Here is a 26417-nt window from a genome sequence, read left to right as displayed (position 1 = left end):
AGTGCCAACAGTCAATCCCCCACCCCCGCTCCCAGCCCAGGAAACCCGGCCCGGGCCTGGAAGCCCCCGGCTTCCCAGGGTTGCTTTCAGGGTGGATAGCCACGGCACCACCCAGCCACAGGACATTCCTTGTGGCTCTAGGAGAGCCCCTGATCCTCTCTCGAAGACTCCCCCTCACCTCTCCTTCTCTAAACCTGGTCCCAGGAAAGGATCAGAAGCTTGTTTACACTAAGGTGCAAATGACTGATTAAGTAAGTCATGATTCCTCCCAAGGTCATTACACGGTCACCACAGCCCTGGAGGTACAGTTGACCCCCGGACAATGCAGGTTAGGGGCACCGACACCCACACAGTCAAAAATCTGTGCATAACTGACTCGCTCTCTTTCTGCCGCCATCTTGGTTCCACGTTCCCCTCACAGGTTTTTAAGAATATTTGACTCTGGGGCGCCTGGGTGGCTCAGTTGGTTAAGCGACTGCCTTCGGCTCAAGTCATGATCCTGGAGTCCCAAGATCGAGTCCCTCATCCGGCTCCCTGCACAGCAGGGAGTCTGCTTCTCCCTCTGACCCTCCCCCCTCTCATGTTCTCTCTATCTCATTCTCTCTCTCAAATAAATAAATAAAATCTTAAAAAAAAAAAAAAAGAATATTTGACTCTGGGTTGGGCAGCAGAACGGATCCCAGTCAATTCAGGCCTCCTTTTTATTCCCTTCAGAAATGCCTGGTGAAGCCACAGAAACCGTCCCTGCTACAGAGCAGGAGTTGCCACAGCCCCAGGCTGAGACAGGGTCTGGAACAGAATCTGACAGTGATGACTCAGAACCAGAGCTTGAGGAACAGGATTCCACACAGGCAACCACACAACAGGCCCAGCTGGCAGCAGCCGCTGAAATCGATGAAGAACCAGTCAGTAAAGCAAAACAGAGCCGGAGTGAAAAGAAGGCACGGAAGGCTATGTCCAAACTGGGTCTTCGACAGGTTACAGGGGTTACAAGAGTCACTATCCGGAAATCTAAGAATATCCTCTTTGTCATCACAAAACCAGATGTCTACAAGAGCCCAGCTTCAGATACCTACATAGTTTTGGGGGAAGCCAGGATCGAGGATTTATCTCAGCAAGCCCAACTAGCAGCTGCTGAGAAACTCAGAATTCAAGGTGAAGCTGTCTCAAACATTCAAGAAAACACACAGACTCCAACTGTACAAGAGGAGAGTGAAGAAGAAGAGGTTGATGAAACCGGTGTAGAGGTTAAGGACATAGAATTGGCCATGTCACAAGCAAATGTGTCAAGAGCAAAAGCAGTCCGAGCCCTGAAGAACAACAGTAATGATATTGTAAATGCTATTATGGAATTAACAATGTAACCATCTGAAAACGAGGACTTTTTTTGGTGTTTCAAAAGAATAACTGCAGCGTGGTTTGAAATTTGTACTGTTTCTATCATTAATAAAGTTATGGCTTCTTGTTGGATGAAAAAAAAAAAAAATCTGTGCATAACTTATGACTCCCCCAAAACTTAACTACTAATGGCCTACTGTTGACCAGAAGCCTTTACTAATAACATAAACAGTTGATTAACACATATGTTGTATGTTATATGTATTATATGCTGTGTTTGTACAATAAAGTAAGCTAGAGAAAAAACATTATTAAGAAAAATCATAAGGGGGGGCGCCTGGGTGGCTCAGTCATTAAGCATCTGCCTTCAGCTCAGGTCATGATGCATCAGGCTCTCTGCTCAGCGGGAAGCTTGCTTCTCCCTCTCCCACTTCCCTGCTTGTGTTCCCTCTCTCGCTGTCTCTCTCTCTCTTTGTCAAATAAATAAATAAAATCTTAAAAAAAAAAAAGATAAAGATAAATCATAAGGGGGCGCCTGGGTGGCTCAGCCGGTTAAGCGTCTGCCTTCAGCTCAGGTCATGATCCTGGGGTCCTGGGATCAAGTCCCAAGTCGGGCTCCCTGCTCAGTGGGGAGCCTGCTTCTCCCCCTGCCACCTCCCCCCTGCTTGTGATATCTCCCCCCCAATAAATAAATAAAATCTTTAAAAAAAGAAAAATCATAAGGAAGAGAAAATACATTACCGTACCGTAAAACACAAAAAATTTGTGTACAAGTGGACCTTCATAGTTCACATCTGCGTCATTCAAGGGTCAGCTGTACTGATCATTATCCCCGTTTTGCAGATAAGGAAACTAAGGCTAAGAGGTCAACATGCCTGAGATCACACAGTAAATGGTTAAGGTCCTGTGGCTCTCTATTTTCTCCCAGGAAGGTGTGATTGCTAAGGAGGTAAAACCAGTACCCTTTTTTCTTTTTTTTTTTTTTAAGTAGACTCCATGCCCAATGTAGGGTTTGAACTCATGACCCTGTGATCAAGAATCAGATGTCCTACAGACTGAGCCAGCCAGGTGCCCCAAACTGTTGCCTTTTTATTTTTGTTATGTCTTTTTGTAGACAGTCTATACGGGCATGTTTCTCTTTTACCCAAACTGAGAGTCTTTGTTTATAATTGGGGAAATTCAAACTTGTCATACAAATTGTGATCAATATATGTGAAATTACTCCTACAGAGACAAAATCCCAAGCCAAAGAAACTAATTGCCCCATTTCAACTAGTACATGGGCAGAGTTGGTGGGCTCTCCTGAGCCCCTTCCCGGAGACTGGAAGGGGGTCGCACCTGCTTCCAAGCCTGAGGCCGGGCTGGCCAGGTCAGATAGGGTGAGAGGCCCTTCCTTAGCCCTTCTCTCTGGAGTGCGGTCCTCTGGCTTCCTCTGAAGAGCACGCAGAGACCATTCCCCTGCCTCAAGCAGGCTCTTCTTCAACTAACCATAAAGAGGGAGCAGTTCTGTCCCTTTGATGTCGGCCCTCTAAGAACTCAGGGAACATTGCTTCACTCCAGAAACTCCTTGTCCGCTGACGGGCTCATGTGTCAGCTGTCAGTTTCTCTCTTCCCACAAGCTCCAGTCTAGTCAGAGTATAGAACTGAAACTCCTTCCAGCCTCCCCCGGATTCCTAGTCGGGGGTGTGTGTGTGTGTCTACGCATGCGTGCGCCCCAGTGGCTTCCCCCGGATTCCTAGTGGTGTGTGTGTGTGTGTCTGTGTGTGTGTGTACGCATGCGTGCGCCCCAGCGGCCTGACTCCAGGAGAGGCCAGGATAGTGGAAAGAATGGCGCAGAGAGCAGGGGGCTCCACCTCCTTGGGCTCTGGTGTCTTCATTGTGGAGGCAGATTACACAGACCTCACACAGACCAACCCACCGCACTCATTTGCCTTGCACGGCCTCTTTCCTGGTTCCTCTGGTGCCTTCCCCAATCCTCCCCAGGTCATTGATCGAATGGCTGCTTTCTCCTTCCTCATTCAGGTCTCAGCCCAAAGGTCACCACCTCAGAGAAGGCTTCCTTGACTATGTTTTCTCAAGTTCCACCCCCCTGCCAAAATCTGGTCACTAGCTATCACCTCCCTCAGTTTTATTTTCTTTAGAGCGCTCTCACGTGATGAAATGATCTTGTTGACTTGCTTATCATCCATCTTCCCTGTCTACAATGTCAGTTCCCTGAGAGTGTGCAGCCTATCCTGTTCATCTCTGCATCCTCACCACCTAGACCAGTGCCTGGGATGTGGAAGATGCCCAAATATATATTCAATGAATGAGCAAGGCTGTGGGGAGGATGGTGGGACTAGTAAGCCCTCAAAGAATGTTAGCGAGGTGCCCTATATATGCTTATTTCATTCCATCCTTGCAGCCATTCTGTGAGGTGGGATTCTTATGCCCATTTCACAGGTGCGGAAACTGAGGTTCAAGCCCAGCCCTCTCTGGCTCCAAAGATGAGACACAGTGTTGACTCAGAGCCTCCAGAAGATGGCTTTTATAAAACACCTATGTTGCCCATAAAACAGTGGGAGCCACAGGCTTCTATGGAATTAGTCACAGACCGTGAGGAATTAAGCTCTAAAATGTCATGGAGGAGGGGGTGAGTATAAGGACCCTGAGGGAGGTGGGTTATCTGGCTTCTAGTCCAGGCTCTCTCATGTGTTGGATGAGGATTCTGGCAAGCCCATTAGCCTTGCTGAGCCTATGGGTGTTTGACATCTGGCCGGCTGTCCGAGAGCAGCAAATAAGATAGTGAAGAGAAAGGGCTGTAGAGAAGAATCCCAATACACCACTGTCCCTGGCAGCTACCCCTGGGGCAGGAGAGACTGGGAAGGTGTGGGGCACCGGGCAGTTCAACACTTATCTCTCAGACCAGACTTCCTCAGATTTTCCTGTGCACAGGGGTCTCATTAAAATTAAGAGTGTTGGGGCGCCTGGGTGGCTCAGTCGTTAAGCCTCTGCCTTCGGCTCAGGTCATGGTCCCAGGGTCCTGGGATCGAGCCCCGCATCCGGCTCCCTGCTCCGCGGGAGGCCTGCTTCTCCCTGTCCCACTCCCCCTGCTTGTGTTCCCTCTCTCACTGTGTCTCTCTCTGTCAAATAAATAAATAAAATCTTAAAAAATTAGGAGTTTTTATATATTCATGCTGCTTGAATCTTTTACAGTAAGAAAGGATTCATGTGTTCCTCCAGTTTTAAGAAAAGGTATACCAATCTTAGCTGTCATTATTATTCACTAATTATTGAGAATATGAATAAATTTGGTATCAATTACAGTGAGTAGTTGAGAGCACAAACCTGGGTTGAAATTCCAGCTCCACTGCCCACTAGCTGTGGGAATGTGAGCAATTCTGTGCCTCAGTTTACTCAGATGTAAAGGAGAGACAACAGCGCCCCCTACCTCTTAGGGTCGATGTGAGGGTTAATTGAGATAACAGGAGATAATGCCAAAGGCACTCAGCACTGCAAAGCAGCAGGTAGGCTGAATTTGATCCCTGGGGGGTCCTGCAAGTCCCCTTTCACCATGGAGGTAGAAGGGATGAGGGGGGAGTGGCTGCAACCTTCCCCTGTCACCCCAGCGCCCCTCAGCTGCTGTCCTCTGCAGATAAAGTGCAGATCCAGGGGCCAGGATTTGAGAACAATGTGAAGACAGATCCTGTCCCCTCCTGGAGCTGGTGGGCACAGTCCACCCTCCAGTTTAAATTTTGAGAGCTCAGTTCTGATCCCCATCCCTGGGCAGGCAAAACACTCCTGGTCTTCCTCCTCCATCACCAAACGGGTCACCAGACCCCCTTGTCCACTAGGGGACAACAAATATAAGGCCCAGAGCCTTGTAGCTTTGTAAGACCCATGGACATGTTTGGGGGCTGGAAAAAAATGCATTGGCTCCCAAGTTCAGGCAAAACAATGCCATCAAAATCAATAATTTATTTTAAAAGCAATGATGTATTTAAAACTTTATTAAATATAAATATAATCTCATATAATATGAGATCCTTTAACTATGATTCCTGATGGGAGGAGGGAGACTTGCAAAAATAATTCCTAGAATCAAAGAAGGTCTTAAACTGAGCTTGCTTATGGTTGGAAACAAGAAAAGGCAGGGAGGAAGACACCTGCCATTTATTTAGCACCTACTGAATGCCAGATGCTGTGCCAAGCACTCTACCCATGACACTCTAGTCATGACAAAATGATGACATATATTCTAGTATTGTACCATTTCACAGATGAGGAAAGTGAGCTAGTCAGTGGCAGACCTATGATTCACATCATATCAGAACAGAAAAGATCACGATGCACTTTACTCTGTTGCTAGCTGGCAGTGTGACCTTGGATATTTATTTACTTACTTTTAAACTTTATTTTTTAAAAAAGATTTATTTATTTATTTGCGAGAGAAAGACAGAGACAGTGACAGAGAGCAAGAGCAGGGAGGCGAGGGAGAAGCAGGCTCCCCGCTGAGCCCAACGTGGGGCTCGATCCCAGGACCCTGGGATCATGACCTGAGCCGAAGGCAGACGCTTAACCGACTGAGCCACCCAGGCGCCCCTGACCTTGGATATTAAAAAAAAACAAACATGGTCCTTTAAACTTTTACAGCACATTACAACGTATGTGTGTGATCTCACTTAACTATCATGTTTAAACTCTCCTATCTTATTTTATAGAGAGTGACATAGAGGCTCAAAGTCACATAGATGTTAAAAGGTAGGACCCAGGTTTTCTGGCTGAAGGCAGCAGATTGTTTTGGAAAGGGCATGCATGGAACGTGGACTAAGGGAAATCTGGTTCTGAATCTGGGCTCCTCCACACTGGCAATGGCAACTTGAATGAGAGATTTCCCCAGCTGAGTCTCAGTTTCCTCATCTGTAAAATGGGAATCCTGGTGCCAGTGGCAAAGGGGTGGATGTGTGGACGAGAGGAGCAATCTCACCTGCAGCACCCGGCCGCGTGGCCGACAAGCCAGCCTGAGTGCTTATTCCCTGGGCCCCTCTGCCCCTCGGGCCTCGGTTTTTCTTCTCTTCTGGAGCCTCTGTTTCCTAATCCTAAAATGAGAGTACTGCGCAGTTATCTGAAGGCCCTGCCAGTTCTAACGCTCAGTGGTTCCTGACTTTCCTCTATGATTGTGTGTAACCCGCACCACAGGACGGTCTTGGTCGCTATTTTAGTCCTTTGCTTTTGACCCTAAGCAATAACCTCCTCTGTAAGCTGAGGCCCTCCGAAACACAGAGGGTTCCCTGGTTCAAGCCAACATCTACTGACCCCCTGTGTTAAGGACGTAGACTGCCCTCTCTTCACGACAGCCCCACAGGCTTATTCTTGAGGGAAATGTTTGCCTACCATGCTAACCCCCGCAGACAGGGATTGTCCATTTCTCTGAGTTAGAAGCTGAAGGACAACCCGGCGCTGCACGGGGCATATGTGGGAGGGGAGGGAGCCAGCAGGCTGCTACCCCACCCAGCTCTTGGCTAAGGACCGTGGAAGTAGACGCGTCACAGTTCAGGGCACAGCAGGTATGACTGCTCTCTGATCGGGTGTCTCAACCTTCTCCTGCACTTCAGGAAAGACTCGGAGTCTGAAAAAACCTACAGGTGCTGTGGAATTCTTTTAAAATTTAATTTTGTTTTTATCAAGATGAAATCAGAGAGGGAGACAAACCACAAGAGACTCTTAATCATAGGAAACCAACTGAGGGTGGCTGGAGGGGAGGGGTGTGGGGGTATGGGGTCGCTGCTGGATGGGCACGAAGGAGGACACGTGATGTCATGAGCACCGGGTGTTGCGTGCACCTGATGAATCACTGACCTCTACCTCTGAAACTAATGATACACTATATGTTAATTAATTGAATTTAAATTTAAAAAAAGAAAATAAATAAAATTTAATTTCTTTTTAAAGTATAGATGTATACATTCCAGAAAGTTTGGAGAAAAGAGATAAAAAATAGTACCTATAAAACCCACCATCCCAAGAGGACCCTTCGAAGGGCATACTGGGTAAGGCAGCTGAGAAGAGACTTGGTCGTGCCACTTCCTAGCTGTGCGGCCTTGGGCAAGTGTTGTGCTTCCTCTGACTTTCACTTGCCTCATCTGCAAAATGGGTATAAGAGGAATAGTACCTGCTTTACAGGGACTATAAAAACCAAATGAGGTTTTTCTTCTTTCATTTTTCAAGTGGGTTTTGAAAGGACAGCAGATGTCAAGCAACTAGCCCCAGTCTGGCCCATCATAAGTCCCAAAAAATAAATGTTTGCTCTTCTTGGTTCTTTCCTTCAGTGTCCCTTGGTTTGTTTTGACAGCATTATTTTATAAGCAGGGTGAAGTAGCCTGGGTTCATGTCCCGACTCAGACACTTACTACCTGTGTAACCTTGGGTAAGGTGTTTTACTGCTCAGCGACCTCAATAATCCCTACTTGACAAAGCGATTCTTTCCAAAGGGGAATAGGGTCTGCCTCCGGGGTAGAAGGAGGACTTCCACTCAGCCTTCTGCCAGGCAGGTCACTCTCATAGGGAACGACACACTCTCAGGGCTCGTCCCAGCAATATTTCCACATTTGGGTCACAGCATTTGGAGCCCAGTCCCTCTTGGGCACTTAGCTCTGGTCTCCTGCCCCCAGGCTCCTCCTCGCCGGCCTCAAGATGCCCGGCTGTGCCATGGGCTCCCAGCTGCTCCTGGGTAGTGTCCAGGGGAGCACCATGAGGCCACCAACCCTTCGGGCTCCAGCCTGGGAGCACTGAGCCCCACAGAACAAGCAACGAGCAGAGACCTGAGCCTGTCCCTCCCTTTTTCAGCCTCATTCCTGCAGCTACAGAAAGGGTGTTGGGTCCCCTGTCAGGTCCCATCCCAGGACTCCAGGAAAGGGCAACCTCGGATCCTCAGGAGAACCAGAGGTCCAGCCCACCCACTGACTCCTCTTCCACTGCATGGAAATCTAATAGGCATCTCCAACTGGACACGTCCCTAATCAAACCGCCGTCCCCTCCTCCTGCACCTCAGCCAATGACAACTCCATCCTCCCAGCTGGAGGCAAAGACCCTGGAGTCACCCTGGAGTCCTCCTGTCACCCCCACATCTGCAAGCAAGTCTTGGCCAGAATCAGACCGTCTCCAGCCAGCCCCGTCCTACCATCCTGCCGAGCCTCCATCTCCTCGCACTGGAGGATGGCAACAGCCTGCCCACGGGTCTGGCTGTTTCTCCTTTATCATGGTGACCAACCACCCCAGTGAGCCCAGGTCACTAAACTTCAAGTGCTCAGATTAGGCAAGTCTCGGGCACACTGAGACAAGTTGGTCAACCTGCCTTTATCCACTATGGTCTCTTCTCAATGCACAGCCCAGGGGCCCTTTTTAAAACATAACACGAGTCAGATCACCCTAAGGCTCTGCCTAAAGCCCTCTAATGATGTCCCATTCCACCTTGAGTCCTTATACCATCTACATGTTTATATGCGAGCTGGTGCCAGCCCCCCAGCCCCACCCCCATGGTCCCCAACTTCATCTCTCCCACTCACCTTGCCTGCTCTGCTCCAGCCACTCTGGCCCCAGGCTTGTCCTCACATGCATCCCCTGAGTGTCAGGCGCAGGGCCTGTGTGCTTTCCGTGCTCTCTTGCTGGAATGTTCTCCTGGATGCCCATACAGTTCCCTCCCTCACTGCCTCAGGTCTCTACTCAAATGTCACTCCCTGGCCACACCGTAAGTACCCCCATCCCCACTCCCACCCCTTTCTTCTGCTTTATTATTCTCCCCAACACTTATTACTCCTGGAATATCATGCATTTACTTGTTCAAGTGTCGTTTGGTCTGCTTCTCCCTAGTTGAAGGAATGCTTCCCTAGGACTGGGGCTTTGTTTCCTTTCTTTTCTGCCACATTCCCGGTTCCTAGGATAGTGTGTGATATGCAGAAGGCCCTTGACCAATGTTTGTTGAATGAAGTCGTGAATCTGCCGGTCGCCTTCTTCCTCTACCAGATGGCTGGCTCTTCGCACGTACCCACATGTCTTCGCAAAGTCAGTGTCCCTGCCCTGGCCAGCTCTGGCCTCCACTTAAGATCTTCAGGCTCAAAGAGCACCCCAGCCACTCACTCACTCACTCTCTCTCCTGGGGCCTCCCTGCCCTAGCTTCCTGCCTTGCTATTTTTAGCAGCACTTTCAGCTCTCTCCAAGCGGGAGCCGCTTCCAGGATCCCCAAGTTCATAGTACAAAACAAAGGCAATTGCCCCTGCGCCTACCTGCTTCAGCTCGGGCGACTCCCCAGGGGGCCAGGAAAAGGAGCAGCTTGAGCAGCCTCATCTTTGGGGCTCACTTCCTGGGAGCCACGCGCTTCTCTGGGAGCTGTGGCCCACACTGCAGGTTTCCTATCTGGGTGCTCGTGGCCATGGGCTTGAGCAGAACTTCCCGGCCTGGTGCCCCGTGTGCCCAGTGATCCGAGGCACTGCTTCTCTCCCTTGGCCTGTCTGGGTGTGAGCAGGGCTGGCCCAAGGAGACGCATCGGCCCCGGCCTTTGAACTCTGCGGAAAGCAGCACTCGCCCTGCCTGTTCCTCAGAGCACGTCTGTCCCGCCAGCAACTGGATCGTCCTGGAACCTCGCCCGGCCCCAGTCACTGAGTGGCAAATACCATCTACTTTCCTCAAGCTTTTATGTTGCCCCACCCCCGCAGAACAAACAGGCCTGGCTGAAATGACTGTGGCCTTGGCCGTCAAAGGGACTTACCGCTAGCTGGAGCTCCACATGCTCTACCACAGGCCAACCAAGACTAGGTCACACATGCCTCTATGCCAGGAACCTTGTCCCCAGGAGGCGGAGGGGACCCGGGGCAGCCCCTGCCTTCAAGAAGGGCCAGGGAAACCAAGGGACTGCGGTTTAGCGTGTTACGTGGCTTGACAAGCCCAGAGGAGGAATCTAACCCTTGAGGAAAGGGAGACAATGGGCCTCCTCTCTTCTTTTATTATTGAAATTGCCAAACAGAAACGGAAGTGGAATAGATCATGAACCCTCAGCACCCACACCCTCCAGTTACAGTGATTGGGAACTTATGGCCAATCTACTTCCTTTGCACCCCCATCCCAACTGTACTGGATTATTCTAAGGCAAATTCCAAAGATCATATGGTTTTGCCCACAAATGCTCTAGAAGATAAGGACTCCTTTTTTTTTTTTTCCCTAACAAAATGATAAAATAGAAACTCCTCACTATCACCAGGTAGATACTTGGTCAATGTTGAAAGTCCCGATTGTCTCATGATATTTTTTTACAATTGGTTCATTCAAATCAGGATCCAAACCAGGTCTGATGCAGGCAGGCTGAGTCTGAGAACCCAGGGGAGGGTTCCCCACCAGACCAGCCAAAACGGTCTTTGGCTTCGCACAGGATAGAAATCAAATGCAAGCCAGAGAAAGTAAAAACAGTTTACTGAATCGTGAAGTGACAGAGAATAGCAGACAGGTGTGTCTGGGAGACTCGGAAAGGAATGGAGACTGAGTCTCGTCGCTGCTTGGGGCTAGGGGTTTTTATTAGAAAAGGGTCTAGAGTACATGTTCCTCCAGGAATCCAGGGAAGGGTCAATCACAGGCAAATATCAGGTGAACAAAAATAGCGTGATTCCGGGCGCCTGGATGGCTCAGTTGGTTAAGCGACTGCCTTCGGCTCAGGTCATGATCCTGGAGTCCCGGGATCGAGTCCCGCATCGGACTCTCTGCTCGGCGGGGAGTCTGCTTCTCCCTCTGACCCTCCCCCCTCTCATGCTCTCTCTCTTTCTCTCTCTCAAATAAATAAATAAAATCTTAAAAAAAAAAAAAATAGTGTGATTCCAGAAATTGCTGAAGGTAGGGGGTATTGAGGCCAGCGTCAGCTGAGGTTTGTTTGAAGCTATTGTTCTGGAACAGGTTTGGGATCTGGCTCTTCTTAAGTGTATAATTAGGTGTTTGGGACCTAGGACAAAACTCAGAGAATGATTAACTTTCTTGCTTCCCCTTTGAAGTGGGAACATAGCTTCTTTGGCTTATTCAATAGAGGCAATTTATGGAACATGAGTAAATGGGGCCCAAAAAGCAGAGTCCCTGCAGCTTTCCTACTTCAGGTCCACACATTCCAATTGGTTGATGTATCTGTTAAGTTTCTCTTACTCTGTATCCCCCCTCACTCCCCACTTTCCCCTTGTTCTTGTCAAAGGAACCTGGTTGTTTATCCTATTACATTTCCCACGTTCGGGAGGATTTGGCTGGTTGCTTCTTGGTGGTGGTCATTTCACGTGGTCATCTGTCCCGTGTATCTCCTGTTAACCGGTGGCTAGACCTAGAGGTTTGATGTCATTCAGGTTTGCTTTGTCGGCAAGGAGACTTCTCTGGTGGTCTTGTGTCACTCCTGTGACACCGCATCCCAAGGCATATAAACCCTATGGTTGATCTTGGTTGGCCTGTGGTAGAGCATGTGGAGCTCCAGCTAGCGGTAAGTCCCTTTGACGGCCAAGGCCACAGTCATTTCAGCCAGGCCTGTTTGTTCTGCGGGGGTGGGGCAACATAAAAGCTCGAGGAAAGTAGATGGTATTTGCCACTCAGTGACTGGGGCGGGCGAGGTTCCCAGACGATCCAGTTGCTGGCGGGACAGACGTGCTCTGAGGAACAGGCAGGGCGAGTGCTGCTTTAAGTGCTGTATAAGCAGCAGGTAGCCAGGAAAAGGGGGAAACAGGGTGGAGAAGGAGGAAATAGGGCAGAAGGTGTCCCAGGCAGAAGGAGCAACATCGGCTAAGACAGAGATGCTGAAACATTTGAGGGAGTAGTGTTGGGTGATTTGGGAGTTTGGGGTCCTGAGCCAGGGAAGCAGGGGGAGCCGGGCCATGCTCGGTTGCCAAGTTGAGAGTTGTGGGGAGCCACGGAAGAGTCTTAACTAGGGAAGAGACACAGCCCAATTAACATTTTAGGAAGACTGCACTGGTTCTGTGGAAGGTGGATTTGGGGGGAGACCAGCAAGGAGGCTGAAGCAGAGAAGTGCTGGTGAAAAGCACTGAGGGTCTACACTGGGGAATTAGTAAGTAGTAGTAGGAAGAATGAAACAGACGGTGGCTTGAGGCATTGGCTGAGGTGTTAATTTGTATTCTTGCTGTATTTTTTTTTTAAGATTTTTACTTATTTATTTGACAGAGAGAGACAAAGCGAGAGAAGGAACACAAGCAGGAGGAGTGGGAGAGGGAGAAGCAGGCTCCCCGCTGAGCAGGGAGCCCGATATGGGGCTCGATCCCAGGACCCTGGGACCATGACCTGAGCCAAAGGCAGATGCTTAACGACTGAGCACCCAGGCGCCCCTCTTGCTGTATTTTTTTAAACCCTGCTCCACGCAGGTAGCAAAGATCCCTTTCCTTGGGGGAGCATGTGGCCAGGGGGAAGGCCACAGCTTCTTGAAGACAGCCACCTCCGGGCTTTTGTCCTCCGCCCTCCTGGATGGGAGAGTGGCGTGGGGAGGAGAAGCACCTCTCAGAGAGGGGAGACCGGCCCAGCCGGGACAGCAGACACAGACTGCTGGGTGCCAAACGTGTCCAGGCTGTTTCCAGGAAGGAGCAGATCTTCAGACAGGAGGTCCTTGGACATTTACTTGGGTTCAATCAATATTGGATGTCTATGAGCTTCCGGGCCCTTGGGACACAGTGGTGAACAAAACAAAGCCTCAGCTCCCATAGAGCTTACGTTCAGCAGAAGAGGAGGACATTACACAAACAAATCAGCAAGGCTCCCGGCCTGGCAAAGCCCACGGGCCAGAGATGCAGCAGAACCTCAGGCTCCTTGGAACCATACAAGCTCAGCCAGCGGGCTTTCAAAAAGAAAACCGCAGGGGCACCTGGGTGGCTCAGTCGGTTCAGCATCTGACTCTTCGGCTCAGGTCATGATCTCAGGGTCGTGGGATAGAGCCCTGCGTCGGGCTCAGCGTGGAGTCTGCTTGAGGATTCTCTCTCTCCCTCTCCCCCTGCCCCTCCCTCCTGCTCATACTTTCCTAAATAAATAAATTAAATCTTTTTTCAAAAGAACAACAACAACAACAACAAAAAACCCCACAGGCCCAAAACAGAGCCAAGTCATCAAACTGGGACTCAATACCCAACCTAACTGCATTTTAACCTCCCCCAGAAACGTAGTCTTTTTTTTTTTTTTTTTAGATTTTTTATTTTTTATTTGACACAGAGAGAGAGGGAGTACAAGCAGGGGGAGTGGCAGGCAGAGGGAGAGGGAGAAGCAGGCTCCCAGCTCAGCAGGGAGCCCAATGTGGGGCTTGATCCCAGGACCCTGTGACCTGAGCTGAAGGCAGACACTTAACCGTCTGAGCCACCCAGGCGCCCCCCAGAAACGTAGTCTTAAGCAGTCAGTCAGGATTTTTCTGGTTAGCGTCAATGAGGTCCTCTGTCACATGGCCCTCTCTACCCCTCCTGACAAAGGAAGACGAGGTAATCTGTGTGATCAGACGTCCTGCTCTTCCTGCTAAGGGAAAATGACCTTGCCTGAAATAATCCTTTCTTTTCTTTGGCTATTAACTTCCTTGACGTACCCTCCTTCCTATAAAAACCTTCCATTTTGTACACCTCCTCTGAGCTCCTTGGTCGATGGAATGCTGCCAGATTCATGAGTCACTTAATGAAGTCAATCAGTACTTCAAATTTATGGGTTGAATTTTTTAAGAGGGACCACAAACAATTAAAGAGTAAAGTCTAGCCTGTGTCCAGGGCCCCGGGTCACCCCAAGGAGGAAGAGGGCATCATCATAACCGCCAAGAGCGAACTTTCTGCCAGGGCAGAAGGAAGAGGGCTCAGAGACCAACTGCTGTTGACTTAACAAAAATAAGGCAGTTGTGACTTCTTGCACCTGAGCCTATGGCCTGATTCAGAACCACTGAGCACTATCTAGGCCACATGCAGGCATGCTTGGAAGGTAACCCATGGAACGGGTGGGGAAGGAGGGCAGGCAAGGGGTTGGGGTAGGCGGCTCCCCAGGGCTGAGCAGGGAGCTGGTAATGACTAGGCTTGAAACTGGAACAAGGGGGAGAGCTCTGAGGGGGCCTAGAAGTGCCTTATAAACACATCTCAGGGGCTGCTAGAGTCCCACTCAGCTTTTTGCTGGAGGCAGAGGCTTCTTTTATTTTTATTTATTTATTTGTTTGTTTATTTTAAAGATTCGTATTTTATTTGAGAGAGAGAGAGAGCATGTGCATATAAGCATGAGTAGGGGGAGGGGCAGAGGCAGAGGGATAAGCAGGCTCCCCGCTAAGCAGGGAGCCCAATGCAGGACTCGATCCCAGGACCTTGAGATAATGACCTAGGCCCAAGTCAGATGCTTAACTGACTGAGCCACCCAGGTGCCCCAACAGAGGCTTCATTTTGGTCAATGTCCCCAGAAGGCCCTCATCACTGTCACCCCCGGCTAGCCCATAAGGTGTCTGTGTAAGTAGAAAGGGGCACCCCTCCAGGCCTTTGTGTGAATTAGAAAAAGATGCCTCCCTCCCAGACAGACAGAGACAGACACAACCAGGGCTCAGGGTGGAGCCAGGGGGGATTTCAGCCCTCACTCAGCCCCTGCTGGACCTAGGTTTGCTGGAAGAGGTAAGTGAGGCAGAGAAATCTGAAAGGTTAGGATTTTGCCTTCTTAGGTACAAAACAGCTCCACTTCTTCATATTGGCCAAAGCATTTTTTTTTATTCTGGGCAACTGTGATCTCCAGAAAATCCCCATTGCTCTTAGAGAAAAGCTGTTGTGTAAAAGCTCACCTCAGCAGTGTCCATAAAGCAAACAGCCTGGTAGCAAAGCCCTTGAGGGTGTGGGGGCAGCCCTCAGGTGACTGATGCCCTTTGTCCAGGCCTCAGAGCCTCTGGAAAGCCAGGCTGTATCTGTGGTTGTCTTGGGGTTCAAGTCCACAGAGTCCAAGAAGGTCAATAGTGAGGCCATGATAACAGACACATGAAAAAGTGCTCAACATCACTCAACATCAGGGAAATACAAATCAAAACCACAATGACATACCACCTCACACCAGTCAGAATGGTCAAGATTAACCACTCAGGAAATGACAGATGTAGGTGAGGATGTGGAGAAAGGGGAACCCTCTTACATTGTTGGTGGGAATGCAAACTGGTGCAGCCACTCTGGAAAACAGTATGGAGCTTCCTCAAAAAGTTGAAAATAGAGCTACCCTATGACCCAGCAATTGTACTGCTAGGGATTTACCCCAAAGTTACAAATGTAGTGATCTGAAGGGGCACCTGCACCCCAATGTTTATAACAGCAATGTCCACAATAGCCAAACTATGGGAAGAGCCCAGACGTCCATTGACAGATGAATGGATCGAGAAGATGTGGTGTATATATATATATATATATATATATACAATGGAATATTACTCAGCCATCAAAATGGCAATGAAATCTTGCCATTTGCAACAACGTGGATAGAATTAGAGGGTGTTATGCTAAGTGAAATAAATCAGTCAGAGAGACAATTATCATATGATCTCATTCATATGTGGAATGTAAGAAACAAAACAGAGGATCATAGGGGAAGAGAGGGAAAAATAAAACAAGATCAAATCAGAGAGGGAGAAAAACCGTAAGAGACTCTTAATTATAGGAAACAAACTGAGGGTTGCTGGAGGGGAGGGGGTCAGGGGGATGGGGTAACTGGATGATGGACATTAAGGAGGGCACATGATGTAATGAGCACTGGGTGTTAATATGCAACTGATGAATCACTGACCTAATAATACATTATATGTTAATTAATTGACACTAATGTGAAACTAATAATACATTATATGTTAATTAATTGATGCTAGTGAAACTAATAATACATTATATGTTAATTAAATTTAAATAAAATATGTATTATAAAAAATAAAAATCAACCTTTTTTATTCATTAAATCAAGGATGCATTGTTAGAATTAAGAATTACTATTACTGTATTTATGTAAGGTAATAAAATGATATTTCTTTAAAAATTTAAAATTAAAAAAAAAAAAGAGTGAGGCCATGATAGAACCCACAAATGTTGACAGTCCATTTACTCTAGAGCACATTCCTTTGTTTACTCATTTGAGTGCCAAGTGCTGATGATACAACAATGTACAAAAATAGTTTACAGTCTGGGGCGCCTGTGTGGCTCAGCTGGTTAAGCGGCTGCCGGTGTTGGGTTCCCTGCTCAGCAGGGAGTCTGCTTGCCTCTCTCCCTCTGCCCCTCCGCCGGCTCTCTCTCTTTTTTAAAATGTATTTATTTATTTATTTTTATTTATTATTTTTTTAAGATTTTATTTATTTATTTGACAGAGAGAGACACAGCGTGAGAGGGAACACAAGCAGGGGGAGTGGGAGAGGGAGAAGCAGGCTTCCCGCAGAGCAGGGAGCCCGATGCGGGGCTCGATCCCAGGACCCTGGGATCACGACCTGAGCCGAAGGCAGACGCTTAATGACTGAGCCACCCAGGCGCCCCTAAAATGTATTTAAATCCAAGATTGATTGATTGATTTTTTAAGATTTTATTTATTTATTTGTCAGAGAGAGAGAGAGAAAGCACCAGCAGGGGGAGCTGCGGGCAGAGGGAGAAGCAGGCTCCCCGCTGAGCAAGGAGCCCAATGTGGGACTCTATCCCAGGACCCTGGGATCATGACTCGAGCCGAAGGCAGACGCTTAACTGACTGAACCACCCAGGCATCCTGCTCTCTCTCAAATAAATAAATAAATAAAAATCTTAAAAATAATAGTTTACAGTTCACTGAGAGAAATAGGTCTTAGTAAAATTCATACAGATTAATGTGAAATTATAACTTTGATGGTGCCCAGTTTGGATGCCATTCTAAAGGATCTCAAACTTTTTCCTGTAGGTCATAGGGGATCACTGAAGGCTTTGGAGCAAGAACATGAAAAGATCATAGAATAATTCCTTCAGTTTTCCCTTTGCAGCGTCAGTGACTGACCCAAAATAATGAATATCTGATAATGAAACATGAGAAGCCTCCAAGTATGCATATAATTTGTGTCTGCTCTGAGCTGAGCTTTTTGTGATGGTCAATTCTTAAAGATCCTGGAGAGAAATTCTGAAGTTGGCCATACGTGACAAACTCAGCATGGCCAAATCTTCACTGAAGAGCCTTGCTTCTGCTCTTGAATTCCTGATCTGTTTCTCATCACCCAGATTCAAAACTAGAGTCAGTTCGAGGTTAGCATAGCTCTTGGCACTTAATAGGCACTAAATAAATATGTTAAATAAATGAATGGTGGAGTAATTAAGACTGAATGAAAAACAAATTAATAAATTGCAGACCTCTTAAACCCTTTCCTTTCCTATGGCTTCTGCCTTAACTGCCTCTCTCACTCCCTGCCCTCGTGCAGGCCCACAGCATTGCTATCTTGGTTGTTTTCCCAGCCTCCTAACAGATCACCCTGCCTCCAGTCTTGGCCTCCCCTGGCCTGTCCTTGCTCCCTCACTCTGCCAGTGAGATCATCTTAAAGCCTAGAAGTGATCATGTAACTCCTCTGCTCCAAAACCTTCAGTGGCTCCCCAAGGCCAAAGGGAAAAGTCAGGTTCTTAGCAGGACATCCAGATGAGGCACTGTTGACCCCTTTGTAGGTACCTCTCTTACCATCTGTCTTCTTGGGCATAATTCCTCTTCCTGAGGCACTCTTCACAGTTGCAAATATTTTTGAGAAAAGTGAATAGAAGCCCCTTTTACTTCTGTTGGTTTCAAAGTGTTGAGTATTTGAGGATGAAGCAGTACTGACAAGGCTGAGGGGATGGGCGTAAAGGAGACACAGAAGGACAAAGCATTGTGGTTAAGAGTTAGGCTCGGGAGTCACGCAGGGCTGAGTTCAATCCTGGTTCCTCTCTTTACTAGCTCTGTGACCTCAGGCTGTTTGCTCAGTCTCACCTGAAATGGGCAGGCACACCAGTGTACCACTAAAAGGTTACAAGAGCAAGGAGGTATTCATCCATAGGTCAGCCAGGCAGGCTGGGCGTGGAGCAGCTGGAGACCCCTGGCCAGACACCTCCGCAAGGATGACTAACCATCTTGGTTTAACTGGGACTGGAAGGGGTTCCAGGACAAGGTACTTTTGGTTTTAAAACTGGGGAAGTCCTGGGCAAACTGGGACTAGTGGTCACCCCATACTTTTGGCCCCTGTCAGCCTCGTGTATTTAATCCAGGGTGCCATACAAGCATTATTTTGTACATGTGCCTGTGGTACGGAAAAGGTTGGGAGGCTAGGTTTCCTCATCCGTAAAATGAAGATGCCAAGAATGCTTACCTCATTTGGTTGTTGTGAAGATTAGGTGACTAAAGCAGGACCTTTAGATCCTGCCCTTTTGACCCAGAGGCACACCCAGATTCTGTGTCTTTGCCAATCTGATGCCCCTCGCCCCAACAAACAAACAAACAAAACCACCCACAAATTATCTGCCAGTGTAACAAATGTAAGGTACAGTAGCACTCCACGTTAAATTGGAAAAATAAATGCAAACTCCTAACCTTAAAAAATAAGTATTGTCAGGGCACCTGAGTGGCTCAGTCAGTTAAGCGTCTCCCTTCAGCTCAGGTCATGATCCTGGGGTCCTGGGATCGAGTCCCGCGTTGGGCTCCCTGCTCGGCAGGGAGCCTGCTTCTTCCTCTTCCTCTGCCGCTTCCCGTGCTTGTGCTCCCTGTTTCTCTCTCTCAAATGAATAAGTAAAATCTTAACAAAAAATTACCATTGTCATTGCTGAGTGATTACTGAGAGGGCTCCAAAAGCAGCAGCCCCCCGCCCCACCCCTACCCACAGACAACTCTCAAAAGGTTCATGCGTGCCGTTCTCCACCCCGAGGAGGGGCACTGAGTCCATAGCTTGCGGAAAGAAAAAAAAAAAATCAGGCTGCATAGCATGGGAACATGCTCTCCTGTTGTCAGCAAGCCAGAAGGCTATAAATAACATTAGCAGCGCTGACAGGACAAAGGAACCAACCTTTCACTGGCCAAGATGCGACAACTGTGACATCCATAACAATGTGATGATTATTTTATTACTGTTGCTGTCAAAGCTACTGGAAAAGTTGAATCTGTGAAAGGCCGTGAGTTCATGATGACAACCCAAATAGGAAAGTTCCAACAGAAAAAGAGCACAAAAACTGGTTGAAACGTACAAGAATGGTGACTATTATAGGATATAGGATACGTTTAACGTTTTACTTTTTTTTTCTCTTTTAAGTAAGCTCGACACCCAACATGGGGCTTGAACTCACAACCCTGAGATCAAGAGCCACATGCTCCACCGACTGAGCCAGCCTAGCATCCCATAACTTATTAATCTGAATAAGTTAACCCATATGGGTACTTTGCTTCTTTTATTAATTAGATGTCTATTTATAAAGTTTACATGTGTACTTGTTCCCACCTGGATAAGGGAAGTAACTCACAGGCCTGTGAGGAGTCAGATCGTTCGGACAAAGGGAACCGTGGGCAGAATGACTAAGTAGGTGAGGACAACAAGAACCAGTTAGCCAACCATCCCCAAGTCCTGCTAACTCCACAGAACTCAATTCATTCTTATTCTAGGAAGTGAAGCCTTCAAGTGGCTCTGTGAATATAACAAAATAATGTATTAGTAGGAATACATGAATTTCAAAAATGCGAAAGTCCCCATCAGTGTTCTCCAACAGGACAATGAGTTATAGGATGGTGCCTAAGTGAGACTGAAAGCCCATGATTTTGAGGAAAGACATCAGGTTGCAAAACACTCAAACCTCTGCGGAAGTATGACTTCAAAAGTCTTAGAGACATAATGAAGAAAAGCTCGTGTATGGCCTGCTGACAGTCCCCTTGGACTGCACGAACAAGTCTTGAGTCCTGACCAAGAATCAATTGATGAAGGACCCAGATCCAATAACTTCCACTGGACTAAGATGACATTTCTTTTTCTTTTCAGTCTGACGGGATTTTTGAAAGCCCAGAGAGGAATAAATACAGTCTTACAGAAACTCTAGGAGGATGAAAAAATAAATAAAGCAGTGATCCAAGGAAGCAGCGGGCAGAAGGATCCAGACTTTGTGGGACCTAAAGCTTATACAATTTGTACGCCCCAGGAACCTGGCTGATTCAGTTAGAAGAGTGTGGAACTCTTGATCTCAGGTCTTGAGTCCGAACCCCATGTTGAGTGTAGACATTACTTAAAAAAAAAAAAAAAAAGTTAATTTAAAAAAATAAATAAAATACAGGGGCGCCTGGGTGGCTCAGTCGTTAAGTGTCTGCCTTCGGCTCAGGTCATGATCCCAGGGTCCTGGGATCGAGCCCCACATCGGGCTCCCTGCTCAGCGGGAGGCCTGCTTCTCCCTCTCCCACTCCCCCTGCTTGTGTTCCCTCTCTGGCTGTCTTTCTGTCAAATAAATGAAACCTTTAAAAAAAATAAAAAATAATAAATAAATAAATAAATAAATAAATAAAATACAATTTGTGTGTCCCTATGTAAGAAGAAAAATGCTGAGTAAGGTATGAGAGTAAGCATGTATCTAGAAAAAAGAAGGGGCCCTGGAAGAAGGTGAACAGGTAAGGAGCCCTGAAGCTTAAACATTAGCTTCACAATAAAACATCATTTTTGTATGTTTGGTCTGTTTTTAACATATTTGAAGGGGGCGCCTGGGTGGCTCAGTCGGTTAAGTGTCTGCCTTTGGCTCAGGTTATGATCCCAGATTCCTGAGCTCGAGCCCCGCATCAGGCTCCCTGCTCAGCAGGGGGTCTGCTTCTCCCTCTCCCTCTGCTCCTCCCCCGCGCAGTGTTCACTCTCTCTCTCAAATAAATAAATAAATCTTTAAAAAAAATATTTGAAGTACTCATAAGAATCAGCCATACCAAAACTTATTTAATTGCAGTTTAAAATTTTAAGGTTATTTAATTAAGTTTGTAAACAATGTTTAAATAGTCCAAAGATTGATTTCAAGTTTTATTAGCTATAAGACTTGAATAGATTGAGCAAGAAATAGTTATGGGTATTCTCTCACATATAAAAGCCTGTCGGATATTGAAATAATTCGATAGGGGGCTCCGGGTTGACTCAGTCAGTAGAGCATATGACTCTTAATCTCAGGGTTGTGGGTTTGAGCCCCATCTTGGAGTTAGAGATAACTTACAAATAAAATCTTTTAAAAAAAAAGAAAGAATTCTATCAGTATTATCCAATTCATATTGATTATTACTGTTAGAAATAATCAGTACAATATAAAACTGAAAATGGCTATTCTACCCAGTAAAATTGTCTTAGACCAAAAAAAAAAAAAAAAGTTAGAGAATCAGATGTTGTATATAACATTGAAAACTTCAAAAAGTCCCCTGAATCAAATTGTACTGGATAGAAATAATGAGCACCCATAAAACTATGGTGGCAGATGTGAAAAATTAGTAACATTTGGTATGGATCAAATTTGAATGATGAATTAAGCACTCCTTATAAAATTTGTCCAGGAAAGAACTGATTCACACAAAAATTATTTTAGTAAAATTAAAAATGGAAAAAATCAGAAGTGGGTAAGTCTCACTGTAGAGAAAATTGAACAGGAAATTAAGTCTAAATGAAAATTCATCAATGCTGGGACAGTTCTGATTAAAATATGTGCATTTATAAAGTGGAGGCAAAATGACATTAGAGGCTGAAATGGAAAGTCAAAAACATCAGGAGAGGGGAGCCTGGTTGGCTCAGTTGGAAGAGCATGTAACTCTCGATCTGAGGGTCGTGAATTTGAGCCCCACATGGAGTGTAGAGATTACCTAAATAAATAAAACTTTTTTAAAAAATGAAGAGATAATGCATATTAAGCATTTAGCAGAGGTAATACATGTACCTGGCACGTGGTATGTGCTCAATAAACACCAGAGTGGTCAACCTCAGGTAAATACAAATCAAAACCACAATGAGATACCACCTCACACCTGTCAGAATGGCTAAAATTAACAAGTCAAGAAACGACAGATGTTGGTGAGGAAGTGGAGAAAGGGGAACCCTCTTACACTGCTGGTGGGAATGGAAGCTGGTGCAGCCACGCTAGAAAACAGTATGGAGGTTCCTCAAAAAGTTGAAAATAGAGCTACCCTATGACCCAGCAATTGCACTATGATGTATTTATCCAAAGGACACAATCATAGTGATTAAAGAGGCACCTGCACCCCAATGTTTATAGCAACAACAGACAAAATATGGAAAGAGCCCAGATGTCCATTGACAGATAAATGGATAAAGAAGATGTGATATAGCGACAGCTGGGTGGCTCAGTCAGTGAAGTGTCTGCCTTCAGCTCGGGTCGTGATCCTGGGGTCCTGGGATCAAGTCCCACATCGGGCTCTTTGCTCAGCAGGGAGTCTGCTTTTCCCTCTGCCTGCTGCTCCCTCTGCTTGTGCTCACTCTCTCTCCCTCATGTGCACTCTCTCTCTCTCTGACAAATAAATAAATGAAACCTAAAAAAAAAAAAAAAGTGGTATATATACACAATGGAATATTACTTAGACATCAAAAGGAATGAAATCTTGCCATTTGCAATGACGTGGATAGAACTAGAAGGTATTACACTAAGCGAAATAAGTCAGTCAGAGAAAGACAAGTATCATATGATTTCACTCACATGTGGAATTTAAGAAACAAAACAGATGAACAAAGGGCAAAGGAAGGAAAAATAAAATAAGATGGGGCGCCTGGGTGGCTCAGTTGGTTAAGCGACTGCCTTCGGCTCAGGTCATGATCCTGGAGTCCCGGGATCAAGTCCCACATCGGGCTCCCTGCTCAGCAGGGAGTCTGCTTCTCTCTCTGACCCTCCCCCCTCTCATGCTCTCTATCTCATTCTCTCTCAAATAAATAAATAAAAATCTTTAAAAAAAAATAAAAATAAAATAAGATGAAAACAGGGAGACAAACCACAAGAGACTCTTAACTGTAGGGAACGATGGAGGGTGGCTGGAGGGGTGGTGTGTGGGGGGATGGGGTTATGGGGGATGGGCATGAGGGAGGACACTTGATAAAATGAGCACTGGATGTTGTATGCAACTGATGAATCACTAGATTCTACCTCTGAAACTAATAATACACTATATGTTAATTACATTTAATTTAAATTAAAAATTTTTTTTAAATAAATAAAAGCTGATTAGCCCCCTCACAAAATAAATAAACACCAGGGTGGGGCTTTTTTTTTTTTTAAACTGTGGTCAAAAAACAACAGAATATTTATCGTTATAACCATTTTTAAATGAACGGTTCAGTGGCATTAAGAACATTCACATTGTGGTACAACCCTCACCTCTATCCATCCGCAGAACTTTTTCATCTTCCCCAGCTGAGACTCTGTACTCATTAAACAGTAATTCCCAATTCCTCCCTCCCCCAGCTCCTGGAAACCACTATTCCTCTGTCTCTATGTATTAGACTATTCTAGGCCCCTCATATAAATGGAGTTGTATAATATTTGTCCTTTAGTGACTGGCTTATTTCACATAGCAGAATGTGCTCAAAGTTCATCTGTGTTGTAGCAGGTGTCAGAATTTCCTTCCTTTTTAAGGCTGAATAATATTCCATTGTATGTCCATAACACATTTAGTTTATCCATTCATCTGTCAATGGATACGTGGGTTGCTTCCACCTTTTGGCCATTGTGAATGATGCTGCTATGAATATGGGTGCACAAGTATCTGTTTGAGTCTCTTTCAGTTCCTTGGGGTCTCCTTGTTTCTGGGATATATACCCAGAAATGGAACTGCTGGATCATATGGTAATTTTTTTTTTAAGATTTTATTTATTTGTTTGAGAGAAAGAATGAGAGAGAGAGCATGAGAGGGGTGAGGGTCAGAGGGAGAAGCAGACTCCCTGCCGAGCAGGGAGCCCGATGCGGGACTCGATCCAGGGACTCCAGGATCATGACCCGAGCCGAAGGCAGTCGCTTAACCAACTGAGCCACCCAGGCGCCTTCATATGGTAATTTTATTTTTCATTTTTTGAGGCACTGCCATACTGTTTTCCAAAGTGGCTGCACCATTTTACATTCCCACTAACAGAGCACAAGGGTTCCAATTTCTCCATGTCCTCGCCAATACTTGGGGTTTTCTATTTTTTAAATAGTAGCCATCCAAATGGATGTGACACCAGCTTTTGTTTAGTTATTATTTATTTATTTTTTTAAAAATTTCATTTATCTGAGGAGGGAAGGGGCAGAGGGAGAGAGAGAATCCCAAGCCGACTCCACACTGAGCCCAACTCAGGGCTTGATGCTGGGCTCGATCTCACAACCCCGAGGTCACAACCTGAGCCAAAATCAAGAGTCAGACGCTTAACTGACTGAGCCACCCAGGCACCCCAACACCAAGTTGTTTTTAAAGGATGATTTCTCCTCAGTCTTCCTGTGGATAGATATCCCTAGTAACCTGGAGAGGGAAAGGAAGACTTCACCTTGACAAAAGTAAACCTTGAGAGATGAAATCATTAATATGCACACAAACACACACTCAAGGGACACCTGGGTGGCTCAGTCAGTTAAGCATCTGCCTTTGGCTCAGGTCATGATCTCAGGGTCCTGGGATCCAGTCCCGCATCGGGCTCCTTGCTCAGCAGGGAGCCTGCTTCTCCCTCTGCCCTTCCGCTCCCCCTGCTTGTGCACGCTCGCTCTGCAAACAAATAAATAAAATATTTTAAAATTTTTTAAAAAGAGAGAGAGTATAACTACTGGGCTATGGAAAAAAATAAAAACAAAACAAAACAAAAAACACACAAACAAAAGGCAAATGCCCAGAGGATCATAGGGGAAGGGAGGGAAAAATGAAACAAGGTGAAACCAGAGACGGAGACAAGGAATAAGAGAAACAAACTGAGAGTTGCTGGAGTGGAGGGGGGTGGGAGGGATGGGGTGGCTGGGTGATGGACATTGGGAAGGGTTATGTTCTATGGTGAGCACTGTGAATTGTATAAGACTGATGAATCACAGACCTGTACCCCTGAAACAAATAATACATTATATGTTAATTTAAAAAAATTTTTTTAAAAGAAAAAAAAGGCAAATGCCCATTATTTTAGTGCTGATTGAGAATTCTGCTCAATATATGGGATCATCAAGCTCTTGAAAAGATGTGAAAAAAATCTTATTTTGATGTTTTGCATTTTGCAGTATTTTAACTAAGACATTTTCATTTCATTTATATTCTTTTGTGTGTTTTTTTTTTTACTCCTTGAAAACTTGATTAAAACCTCACACAAACATATACATAGAGCTACCAGCACTCCCATCCTGGATACCAGGTAGCTTCAGCCTTTGCAGGCCTATATAAGAAAATACTTACTAGGGGTGCCTGGGTCACTCTGATGGTTAAGCATCTGCCTTTGGCTTGGGTCATGATCCCAGGGTCCTGGGATCGAGCCCCACATCGGGCTCCTGGCTCAGCAGGGAGCCTGCTTCGCCCTTTCCCTCTGCCTCTGCCCCTGCTCACGCTCTTTCTCTCTCTCTGTATCTCTGTGTTTCAAATGAATAAATTAAAAAATCTTAAGAAAAAAAAAAGAAAGAAAATACTTGCTACACATCCTTGTCAACTCCCAGGGGGATCTTTAGCAGGAAGCAGAGTAAGCTCCAACTCTGAAGGTGTAATCACAAGTAAAAGATCTCCCTAGGAGCTGACGCAAGCAGAGTGACACAAACCCCCATGGAAAAGAGAGGTCAGTGTGGGCTGCAGCTTCTTGCCACCTCTCCTTAATTTTGGTCACACCCTTTATACCTGCCATGCCATCATTTCCTTTATTTTTTTTATTTTTTAAATTTATTTATTAAAGATTTTATTGGGGCACCTGGGTGGCTCAGTAGTTAAGGCACTGCCTTCGGCTCAGGTCATGACCCCAGGGTCCTGGGATCGAGCCCCACATTGGGCTCCCTGCTCAGCAGGAAGCCTGCTTCTCCATCTCCCACTCGCCCTGCTTGTGTTCCCTCTCTTGCTGTGTCTCTATCTGTCAAATAAATAAATAAATGAGAGAGAGAAAGAGAACACAAGCAGGCAGAGAGGCAGGCAGAGGGAGAGGGAAAAGCAGGCTTCCCACTGAGCAT

The 26417-nt window shown here is 46.4% G+C and overlaps 1 protein-coding gene across 1 annotated transcript; it reads left to right on the top strand.

Annotated features, from left to right (window-relative positions):
• Positions 1 to 402: 402 nt before the first annotated feature.
• On the top strand, positions 403 to 1409 carry LOC110574812 (nascent polypeptide-associated complex subunit alpha-like). Its single transcript, XM_044913922.1, has 2 exons — positions 403 to 420; positions 715 to 1409. Exon 2 carries the CDS (start codon positions 717 to 719, stop codon positions 1362 to 1364), a length of 648 nt encoding a protein of 215 aa, XP_044769857.1. The 5' UTR covers positions 403 to 420; positions 715 to 716; the 3' UTR covers positions 1365 to 1409.
• Positions 1410 to 26417: the final 25008 nt, after the last annotated feature.

This window comes from Neomonachus schauinslandi, chromosome 4, assembly GCF_002201575.2.
Source record: "Neomonachus schauinslandi chromosome 4, ASM220157v2, whole genome shotgun sequence".
Taxonomy (NCBI): Eukaryota; Metazoa; Chordata; class Mammalia; order Carnivora; family Phocidae; genus Neomonachus; species Neomonachus schauinslandi.
This window is presented reverse-complemented; position numbering and strand designations above follow the sequence as displayed.

Excerpts from the sequence above, each read along its gene's own strand:
- LOC110574812 (XM_044913922.1), top strand. The coding sequence starts at position 717 with ATGCCTGGTGAAGCCACAGAAACCGTCCCTGCTACAGAGCAGGAGTTG.